Source organism: Camelus bactrianus, chromosome 9, assembly GCF_048773025.1.
Source record: "Camelus bactrianus isolate YW-2024 breed Bactrian camel chromosome 9, ASM4877302v1, whole genome shotgun sequence".
NCBI lineage: Eukaryota > Metazoa > Chordata > Mammalia > Artiodactyla > Camelidae > Camelus > Camelus bactrianus.
In genome coordinates, this window is record NC_133547.1 from 26,375,455 (window position 1) to 26,386,678 (window position 11,224).

General features: G+C 54.1%; 1 protein-coding gene across 1 annotated transcript; it reads right to left on the minus strand.

Annotated features, from left to right (window-relative positions):
* Positions 1-4,583: 4,583 nt before the first annotated feature.
* BARHL2 (BarH like homeobox 2) lies at positions 4,584-10,294 on the minus strand. The gene is made up of 3 exons (XM_045513143.2): positions 8,909-10,294; positions 6,889-7,114; positions 4,584-5,163 (listed from the first exon to the last, which is right to left on the minus strand). The coding sequence occupies exons 1-3, from the start codon at positions 9,516-9,518 to the stop codon at positions 4,851-4,853; spliced, it is 1,149 nt and encodes a 382-aa protein (XP_045369099.2). The 5' UTR covers positions 9,519-10,294; the 3' UTR covers positions 4,584-4,850.
* Positions 10,295-11,224: the final 930 nt, after the last annotated feature.

The following is an 11,224-nucleotide window of genomic DNA, read 5'->3' on the forward strand; positions in this document are numbered from 1 at the left end:
AGCAGGCCTGAGGTCCGACTTCTTCCCAGTTGGCTTCTACTAAGAACTTATTAAACAGGGACGGTTTAGAGTTGATCTGTCGCTGAGCACTACTTACCCCGAGATCTTTTGGTTTTTGAACTACTTTATTGATCTGAAGATTTTGTTCTTTGGAATGTGACCCTGTCTGGACTTAATCAGGAAACGCTGCCGGGGAGGGCGCTTTGTAATCACCTAGCGGCCCTCCCCCGCGGGCGCCGCCGACCCTTCCGCGAGGCGCCCCCTGCGGTCGCCTAGGCTTTGCCGGGAACCCGCCAGCCTCCCGCGCTCCGCGCCGCCGCGCGCCCTGGGAGCTGTCTGTGGTGCTAGGACAGAGAACCGGGAGAAGCAGGCCCGAGGGGAGAGACCAGGAGAGACAGAGTAGAAAAACTGAGAACGCGAGGTTGACTGAGACGTCCACCCAGCAACACTCAGACTGACAGAGAAGACCTTCAAAATTCAGCCGTAAGAAGGGCAGGAAAAAGTCCCCTTTGGGTTATCTCGTCGCCCTGAGACAGGTGACATGGTTTTCCAATGCGAAAGACCAGTGATACCTCCCTCTCTCCGAGAGCACACTCCCCCAACCCCAGACGCTCAGCCCTACTAAGCCCTGGAGGCGTTCAACCTGCCAGAAGGAGGGAGGGGCACACAGGCCCTAACTAACAGGCACTAGTAGGGAGAACGGCTGGAACTGGCCAACGAGGCAGGGCTGGACAAAGACCTAGTGGAAGACTCAAAGACCCGAGAGGAACTGTTCCAGGGTCCCTGGAGGTAAACCCCGGAGAAGCCTCGACTCACCCTTCTGCCCAGTTTTCTAGCCAACAGCCAAGACACACGACAAACCAGCTTGCCCTCACCAAGAATTCAGAGCTAAGGAAGAAAACATCAGTTTCCCCAGGAGGCTCAGCTCTGCCCCTGACCATGTCCACCAGTGGTGAAAAGTCAGTTTCTTTCCAAGCATCTTGACTTCAAGTCATGCCTGGCTTTTTAGAAAACCAAACAGCTCTGTTCCAGTATATTTTTGTAAGCACGTGGCTTAATAGGGACTAAAGTTTCCTAGCCCTGGGGAGAGCTTTTCCAAATATTTTTAGAAAGTTAAAAAATATAACAAAACAAACTACTCACAAGCTGCCTGTTTAAAGAGAGGAGGTGGGATTTGGCAGACGCGTGGGGAAGGGCTGCCTAAGCAGGAGTCAGATGGCAGGGAGGGAGGGGGAGGAAAGTCTTGGTTTGAGGGTAAGCAGTTTTATTTGCAACAGAAGAAATCAGCTGTCTAATTTGCCATCATGTGGGCTTTTATTTTAAGGGGTGGAGCAAAAATAAACTGATACAAGGTGGTAGGTGTATTTGCTGGAGGCTTGGAGGCAAGCAGCAATCGTTATTTTGCAACTCATGGAAAATTGCTGGCTTGGGCTAGAAAGGCTGGCTGCTAGTCAGGGAGCTAACTTCTTAACTTCACACGCACTACAGATTTGTGCTAGGTTTGCTGGAGTCCCAGAGCTGATCTTTTGTGTTTGTTCAAACATCTGTCTGAAACAAGTTTGTTTGCCCGTGCTTCTGTAGCAAGCAAAGAATGCCCCTGAAAGTCCTTGTTTTGCCCGTCCCCAACTTAATCAAAGGAGCAATCCAAGTGGAGTTAGCCGTGGAGTGCCCTTCTGACACCAGCTGAAGGTGGGAAAAAGAAAAGAAGTGCAGCTCCCAGGGATGGCAGACCTCTGCGCCTCCATAACTAACTCTGGATCTCCTGGGAGAAAAGACCTTGGTCTGTTAATCCTGTTCCTCGCTTTTGGAAAACCTGGTGTGCTCCTCACCTCTTAGCCAACTCCCCCTACTTTGTTGGGCAGGTGCGGACAGAAGGAGCCCTTTTGAGGGAAAGGACTATGTTTGCATTTGACTTGCACACATCCAGTAGTTTGGGGATGTCTGAATAGAAGGGCTCCTGCTGAGGTGGCCCTTGCAGCACTGCTGCGGAAAGGAAAGAATGAAAAGAAGGAATCCAGTCCTCAACCTTCTTCTTGGGACAATCCCCACCCCCTCCCCACACACATTCCTTTTGCCAACTTCGATGCAACAGGAAGTAACCAAAGCAAATTTAGAAGAGGAGTTGACACTTCCAGCTGCACAATTTAGGTGGTGAAAGGATACATGACTCTGAAGCAACAACAGACTTGAGAGGACTCTTGTGTATCTAGACTAATTGCTAACAGCCGTGAAATATGAGGTTAATTAAGAAACTTTGTTCTCTGTAGACATAGTACTTCCCCTTCATTGTCCACCTATGGAGTCCAAGTTGGGCCTTGAGAGCGAAAGGCTGGCTGGCAGGCTGCTGGTGGGCTGCTGGGAGCAGATGGGTGGTATGGCCTTGCTTGTATTTGAAGGTTTGTTTATGTGCTTTTTCCAACTGGACTTGAGGTCATTCTTTGTAGGGAACTTAGAATGTGTGTGCTTCAGTGACTTCTCAGGTCCCCCTTCCCCACCCCCTGAAGATGACCAGCCCTGGGGCCAGTGCAGACAGAAGCTGTAGCACCCCCAAGCTTTGGAAAATGCCTTTTTAAGTCCAGGTAGACCATTTTGGAACTATTTAAATATGATTGTAAAACCCAACAGCAGCGAAGATAGAACAAGGGAAAGTCAGCTGAGTGCCTAGGCAATGGGCATCCCCATTGGACACAGTGGCACCCATTTTCCAGCCCAGCACAGCTATTTGTCCCAGCTCAGCAGGTAGAAAACGAGGAGGGCCAGTCCAAACCCTTTTGTTAAAATCAAATATGACCAAGACCATTTTTGAAGCAAATTGATGAGCTGGAGAGAAATCTGCAAACCACTCCCTAATTAGCCAAGGTCTGATCAAGGCGCCCGAGGCAATTTCCTCCCAGATTTCACCTCTTTCCTTCTTCCTTCCTACTCCTCCTCAACACATACTCCCACAGCTCTCCACATTAAAAAAAAAATTACAACTCTTCTAAGTTTCAACATCAGAGAAAGTTGGCAAGCGGGTCTGGGCGCGTTTTAGGTGCAGGTCTTACTCCTTTGACTAGGCACTAGGGCAGGAGGAAGATGGAGATGTGAGGACACCCAGATGGGGGTCCAATGCTCTGACTACTCAAAAAGTGACCTCGGGGCTGGAGAAAGTGGGAGATGCCCGGATCTGTATCCACCCCCCTCAGTTGCTCCCTTACTAGTCTTGAGGGCTGAGCCTCTTGGGGAGCCGGTGGGGAGAGGGTCCTGCTGCTGAGGTGGGACTCTGGCCGAGGTGCTGCAAGGATTTACACACCCATTATCACACACTCAAACACACACTCCCAAAGCAGGCAGCCGGCTTCCTCTACCCTCTGAGCAGGGCCTCTTAGTTTGTGGTCCCAAAAGATCCAGGGACGCAGATAAAACGCTTGGCACACCTGCTTGGCCAGAGTTGCTTTCCGCTCCGGGGACCCCGGCACGGCCTGCTCACTGGGACCAGAGACGGCGCGAGGCTGGGGACTGGGGGCTGGGTGCCCGCCGGGGAATGAGAAGGATCAAAGCCTGCCAGGGGTTTGTTAGCCAGGCCTCTCTGAGTCCCCGGGAGCCCAAATTGCGCGTCCCGCAGCCTCCCGCTTGCAGGCTGCCCCGCCGCGGGCTGCAGAACAGCTGCGAGGCCCGCGCATCGTCCGCCCGCCCGCCGCCCAGCCCCTGCCGGCGTCTCTGCGGCCTCGCGCTCCGGACCCTCGCCGCCCCGGGAGGAGCCCAGGCAGAGGAGCAGGGGCCGTCGGGCCGGGGCGGCCGGGGCTGCCAGGCTGGCCCGGACAGCAAGGAGAGCTGGCCACCTACATCCTGCAAGCACAGATTTTCTCCCGCGGCCTCGCGGACTTCTCTGAAATCGTCAACTTAAAAAGAAAGAAATTCACACAGATCAAATAACGGCTCGGAAGAGGCCGGCATGAAAAATGGAGCTGTTTTTATATGAGTCAACCGAACGTCTTTACAGATTTTGTAAACTCCTCCTAGTGCCCCGGGAGGGATTTTGTCTCACTGAGCCAAGTGACACGTTTCATCACAGTATGTTCCGCTTTAGTGAAATCAGCCCCTTGGATTTCATCACTTGTTAAAAAAAGATAAATTTTATTTCTGTAATTTTCAATCACAAAAAATCTATATTTTGTCTAAGCATTTATTTTACTGAATCAAAAAGACATGAAAAGAAAAATCATGTTTTACTAACGTATATAAGTGACTCTTTTTTGGACAACATATAATAAATATGATATATCACTTATCACTCAGTCTTTCAAATGTACATTTTTTTCATATTATGGAGCATGCCACTTTTCTAAAAGAAAAAAGGTCATGAGAAATCAGTGCAAAGTTCTCAGTTACCCTCCTCTTTTCTCTGGGGCAGGCGGAATGTCCACGGCGATGCGCTCTGCCTCGGACTCAGAGGCGGCTGTCTACAATCCTCTCCGCCTGCGCGGTTTCCTCTCAGCGCCCTTCCTTCTTCCCTCCTAATCCCTCCCCCCTCCCCCCTTGCTTGTCCCTAAAGTCATTAAAAAAAAAAAAAAAACTTGAGGTTTAGTTTCTGTTGATGTTTTCACTTACTGGTCGCACTTTGTGTGGGGTCAGCGTTTTCGCCAGTCACACTGCTGGGGAGAGCTTCCCAGCCCTGTCTCTGGGGTGGGGAGGTGGAGAGCGGAGGCTGGCTCCTCTGTGGGGCCCCCCCGCCCATCGGTGAGCGTCTTCCTCTCTTACTTTGCTTCCCGTGTCAGTCGACTGCGAGGGAGGCCCCATGGCCCGGTGCGGGGAGAGCGGGGGCAGCTGTCCGGGTCAGGGAGGGGACAGGGAAGGTCGCGGGTCGCTCTTCACCGGGGGTGCGGGGTGCCTGGGATGGGGTTGGACAAGGGGTTGAGGGCCGGCTGTCCCCCCGGCCCCAGGCCATGGATGAGCACTCGGGGCACCAGGGGCCGCTGCAGCTGGGGATGGGGCGCGGGAGGAGTCCGGTACATGCTGCTGTACATGGCGGCGGCCGCCGCCGCGGCCGTGGTGCTGTCCATGCTGCCCAGCAAGCTCGGGTGGTAGAAATAAGGCGACGGAAACATCCTCTGCAGCGCCGAGTAATTCCCCGCCTCGGCCAGAAGCTCCAGGCCCACCGCGGTCTGCCGCTTCCACTTGGTCCTGAAAAACAGCAGGCGTGCACGCACCCCGCAGCTGTGGGCGCGGTCCGGACACCAAAGCTCCTTGTCTCCCCGAGCCTGCCTTGTCTCCCACGGGGGCCAGGAAGACAGAGTTCTGAGAACCTCCTGGTCCCCTTGCCCACCCATTCCTCACAGAAATCACCCAGATCCAAGCCAGTTTCCCAAATAATGCCATCAATGAGACACTCACAAATAAAGTTCTCCAAGCAAAGCTTGGAGAGCCTTTGCTCTGCTGTTGCCTCCCCTATAGTTTGGCTACTTCCTGAAACTTTCCTGGAGGCCAGTGGAGACCACTATTTCTACAGGCAGTCCTCTCCCCCCTCCTCTAATTCCTGTCCCCAAGTGGCTCCCCGACAATCCTAGTGTCTGCTCTCTGCCCCTCCCCCCTTCCTCCAGGCCTAGTGAGAGGAAACCGTGAACAAAGGGACACAGAGACTCCTGGGCCTTGGACCCCTGCCCCTCTCGGTCCCCAGGGCTGTGGAGACACATCTCTCTCATCAGCCTGACAGGACCTTACAGCAGGCGGGGGTGCTCAGGGCGAGGAAGGCGACAAGGTTTCAAAACGGAATTCGTTTGAGGGAGGGCTATCTCAAGGGGACTGTACCTCAGGCCATTCTGGGCGGGGAAAAATGCATTTCAAGATCTTTTCTCCTCTGGGAGAGAGTAACAATTAAAACCTGTGATCAGCTTTTCTCAGTCTCCTCCCTCCCCCACTGCACCCCGCTAGGAAGAAGAGGCAGCAGGCCTTTGCTCAAACGCCTCCTGAAGGAACTCAGGGCTGGTGGGCCATCCATACCCAGCAGCTCAAGCCAAATTAATAAACATGTCGCCCATTTTAAATTGGCTACAAATGACACTAATGTTTTCCGACAGAATTAGGGTGGCTGAAACCGTATGTAATGAGACAGAAAATTATGGTAAAGATGACAACTGGATGGGCATTTCCAACCACACTTATGGACGATTAGAACACAAACGAGAGAAGAGGCGGGGGAGAGAAAATCGAGACAAGGGAGCCGAGCGCCAGGCCTAGACACGCGGCATAACCTCGGCCTCAGACAGCCCAGGCCGGGCTGGGCTTGTTCTGCACTTCAGAGGCCTACGAGCACTGCCAGCCCCTTTCCTAATTTCTTTACAAGGGAAGCAGGGGCTCCTGGAGGGCACTGAAGCGGCCAGTACAGGGGACAGACCCTCAGTCCAGACGCCTGACCGGCTGCCAACCCTTTCTCTCCCAGCTGCCTCACAGGCCAAGGCAAGGACGTTTGAGCTGAGGCCAATACGTCAGCTCTTCCAGGACAGAAACAGCCAGAGTGTGTGGCCAGCTATAGGTACTCGGAGCCACCCTAAGGCGGGCCCAGAAGAGGGCAATGCACAGGCTTTATGGGCCTGAGTGTCTGCTGCACAGAGAAGGTGTGGCTTGACTGATCTGGGGGCAAAATGGAGGGAATTCCAGCCACTCAGGTTTGAGACGGAAAGCAGCATCTGTTACAGACACTTAAGTGCAAAATTCTCCAAACCCCAGCTGCTCTTTGGTCCCTCTCACCTTGGAGGTGCGGCTAATCCCTGCTCCAGCCCCAAAGCCCCCAGTGCCCACTCTGGGCCCTCAGAGTCCCTACTGTCTCTGAGGCCAGGAGGGAAGATTGGTGTGGTAGTCTTGACTTGGATGGCCAGGCGCCTTTGCTGCCTGACACGCAGCCTCCCTTACCTGCGATTCTGGTACCAGGTCTTGACCTGGGTGTCAGTGAGGTTGAGCGCAGCTGCCAGGTCCATGCGGTCCTGCACACTCAGGTACTTCTGTCGCTCAAAGCTACGCTCCAGTTGATTGAGCTGATGGTCAGAGAAAGCCGTCCTGGCTTTGCGAGGCTTTTTGGCTCTCACGGGGGGACTCTCTCGGCTACTGGTAATCTCCCGATCTCCTTCCTCCTTTGTTCCTACACAGAAACCCAGACACAGCCGTAAGGTAGCCTGGAATGGGGAAGAGTGGAGTGTCTGCCTGGCACACACTCCCACATTCCCAAGCCAGCCGCTGGTCTCGGGGGAGCTGTACTCTGCCACCGTCCTCACACACATGCTTGGACCTTAGCCAGCATGGAGGAAGAGGATCGATTTCTGGCTGAGGAGTATGGACCCTTTTGCAGAGCTCCTAAAAGGGTTACAAAAGAGGGTCAGATCCTCCCATCTTAGGAAATGAAAAAGAAAAAAATAGTTTATAATAAAGGGTACTTTTTTGTTGTTGTTCTTCTGACTGGGGGCAGACCCTGGCCTTCTTTGTTGTTTTCACTCAGACTTCATAGTTTCTGATTTGTTAGTTTTCAAAAGGTCTTTCAACTTTGGTGGTTTTCTTTTAGGAGGGGGCATCTTTTTCACTTTAATTCTGTTTACTGAAAGTTATAGGCATTTGTTTTCCTTTTTCAGATGTGCTTGGGAAATGCTGGATCAAGCTGTCTGCAGCCGCTTGCATCAGGTCTTTTAAAGCTTCAGAAAGAATGTCTCCGAGACACCGCGTTGAGCTCAGAATCACTGAGCCCATCCAGGTGACAGCCCAGAGATTTCCGGATTCTATTTGTCAACTTTGGTTTTTTACTGAAATGCTGGGAAATCGATATGTCAATCCCTCTCTGTTTGTACCCGTTTTTGCTGCTCTCCTTGATCTTCCCTGCAGGAAGAACAATAATCTCTCTAATTGACCCACTGGGGAGGTTGGTGCACAAAAAATCGCCAGACCAGACTGTACATCTGTTTTGGTCACTATTATGCTAATGCTACAATAGTAAAATAAAGAGGCAATATCCTACCTTCCGAACAGTCAGCACACATCTTTCCCAGAGACAGCAAAGATTAATAATAATAATAATAATAATAATAATAATAATAATAATAATAATAATAATAACAACAATAATAACTACTTATCAGTAAAGGGAAAAAAAGAACTCTCCTCATATGTTAAAACTCTTCTGCCATGCAAAGACAAAACACTTACTTATGAAATTTTCCGAGGATAAAATGGAAAAGGGGGAGTTGAAGGATAATTTCATTGCCATCTTCTGATTTTACACAAATAGATCAAGTCAATTTAATAAAATTTTGCTTTCATAAATGCTACCTCCCAATTACTTGTAAGGAACCAAAAATCTTACTGAAATACAGATATTCAGTTGGGGCCATGGGGGTAAGAAGGGTATTTTTAAAAACTGCAGCACTAATTATAAATTTTTACCATGTGGGCTTCCCTATATTAACCAGGATCTAATACCAAAAAAAGTTGCTGTTAATTAACGCATAAATTTTTCCTTCACTAAATCTGATAATTCCTGTGCCAACGTTAAGAAAATATGGTGTGTGGGAGGAATGAAATAATTTGCATTAAAAAATAAACACCACGTTGTGATCACACCCCTAGGCACTATGAAACACTGAAGTACTTCCCGTCAGATCCCCTCCGCCGCGGCCCCCTTCCTAATAAATTAAAATTAAGTAAAACAAAGGAGCCGGGTGGCGGTGAAGGTTGAGAGGCAGAAATGTACCAATAAACAGAACTTCGGGCGAGTGCCCAGATCGCACGCCCAAGCCTCCCTCCCGCTCGCAGTTCGGACTGTGGCGCAATCGCCTGAGAAGCTGAGAATCACCCTCGAGTCCCAGCAGGTTCGCGGGGGGCCGACAGGGAGCCAGAGGGGCAGGAGGAGCGGCTGGACGGCGGCGGGAGCCGAGGCGGCGCGACTCACCGTGGCATTTGATGTCGCTCTGGGACTCCTCCCGCTTGTCCAGCTTGGCTTTGCTGTCCTCCTGCTCGAGCTTTGGCCTGAAGCTCTCGTGTGCTGCGTTGCTCTCCTGCTTCGGGGTGTGGTGGGGAGAGGAGACGCTGGTGCTGTAGGGCGCACACGCCGCCAGAGGCTTGCTGTCGCCCAAGATGTCCTTAATTAAAAAAGAAGAGGTGGAAGTCCTGGGGGCCGAGGCAGCCGAGCCCAGCTGCTGGGCCGGCGGCGGCGGCGGCGGCTGCTGTTGGGGCGAAGGCTGCAAACTTTGCGCGGGGGCCGAGGCGGGCGGCGGCGGCTGCTGGCTGTGGTGGAGGTGGTGGTGATGCTGCGGCCCGTCCGCTACCAGATGCGGCTCCGGAGGCTCCATGGTGACCGAGATGGGAGAAGAAGGCGCCGTTCCTACGGTGTCAATCTCCGAACAGGGGGACGGAGTGGCCTGACTCCTAAAATCCGCAGTCCTGGCCTCGCCGAGCGGGCGGAAATCTCCATTCATCATGCCGGGGCTGCCCGAACTGGCACTGGACAAAATCGTGTCTATTCCAAAACTCGACCCGCTGGCCCCTTCCATTGTTGTCATTTCTACATGAGGTCCACGCCACTCTACCGCTCTGCAGCCGCCCCGACCAAGCAAAGGAAGCTATCGATCGTAAAACAAAAAAACACTAAACGATGTTGTCGCCGCTTAAAAAAAAAAAAGTGGGGCGGGGAGAGAAGAAAGGTTAATGGGGAGGTGGCAATCCGTGGACACTTTCGACACTTTTCCCCCCTCTCCCCCCTAATGCAAAAAGTAGGGGTTGGGAGAAAAGAAGACCGAGGGGGTAAGTTACAAAAATTGAGGAAACACGGAGCGTGCGCTGCAGGAACGACCGCGCACGTGGGGCGGCGGTGGCCGCGCAGGGGACCCCAACGAAGGCGCAGGCGGCAGGAGGTGACCCCAACGCCGCCGCCGCCGCCGCCGCCTCGGTCTGCCCACAGCCTGGCACCAGGCGGCAGCGGCGGAGGCGGACGCGGCAGGTGCAGCGACCGCGGAGCCCGGGCGGCCGCGCGCCCCCGGAGCCGCCCGGCCGCTCCCGGAGGTGGCTGCGGCGCGCGACTCGGCCGCCCCGGAGCAGAGTTTCTGAACTTTCTTGGAAAGTTGTGGAGCAGACACCGCCGCAGTGGTCGCGGCAACACGAGGAGGAGAAGGAAGAGGAGGAGGAGGACAAGAAGGAGCAGTCTCAGGCGGAGAACACGGCGGAGACGCGGCACCGAGCGACTCCGGCCGCTGCCGGGCGCATTCGCTTGTAATCCGGCGGCGAGCGGGCGGCGCCGACCCCCTCCCGTGACGTCACGGCCACTGCCGCCGCTCCCCGCGCCGCGCCGGGCCCGCGCCCCCGCCGCCGAGGCCGCGCGCAGGGCCTCGCGCCCCCATTGGCCGCGCCCGCGCGAGCGAGCGACGCCGACGTGCCGGGAGCCAATGGGCGCTCCGCTCGCGAGCCCGTCACCACCGCGGCTTCGGCCCCGCTGCTCTTTTCAGAACCCGCGCATCCCTTTGCCTGCAGCCCAAAGCTGAACACGCAGGCCTATGGTGGTCCTCGCGTCCGCAATCACGCGTGAGGGCAAAGGGGGAGAGGGCAAGAGAGCAGAGGGAGACTGGAGAAGGGAACCAACGGGGTTAAAAAAGAGAAAACAAAAAACAAAAAAGAACGAAAAGAGAGGGAACGTAGTAATGATTCATCCTTAAAGAAGTCTGAAGAGGGAGGGGAAAGAGGACTGGAAGGGAAAAGGAATCTGGTCGGCTTACCTTTAGATTGCAGCGCGGCCGCTCACGCACCTCCCCAAACGCGCGCTTAGGTTGTCCGAGGACACTGAGAACAGAGGAAGGGAATCCCTGAATGAACCCAAGGGAAAGTGTGAAACTCCAGCAACCGGAACTCTGGGTGGGCGAGCGGACTCCGCGCTCTGATTTCTCCCCCAAAGAGCCCAGGCATGCCGGCTCTGGCTCACCTGTGTGGCTGGTCCCTGAGGGGGAAATGGAGCAGGATCTGCGTCCACCCGGCACTCTCAGGAGGGCTGGGGAAGAAGGGGCCTACTGCTCAAAACTGGGGACCCCGGCTGGTCCCCGAATCAGGGCCCGTACTGGAAGAGATGCCTGGCCAGACGCTTTCTCCCGAGCGGGGAACTTACGCCCCGAGGCGTTCTCTAGCAGCGAGGGCAGCCACGGTTTCCTGTGGTGTCAGGGTGGCGTGGGGCTCGGGAGCCCGCGTGGCGGGTCCACAGCGCGTACACTCTCCTCCCCACCAG

Bases quoted from the DNA above. Each gene is read 5' to 3' on its own strand.
- BARHL2 (XM_045513143.2), bottom strand. From the start codon at position 9,518: ATGACAACAATGGAAGGGGCCAGCGGGTCGAGTTTTGGAATAGACACG. The intron at 7,115-8,908 runs GTGAGTCGCGCC...GTTTCTGTGTAG, and splicing joins GAGCGACATCAAATGCCACG to GAACAAAGGAGGAAGGAGAT. The intron at 5,164-6,888 runs GTAAGGGAGGCT...GCTGTTTTTCAG, and splicing joins ACCTGGTACCAGAATCGCAG to GACCAAGTGGAAGCGGCAGA.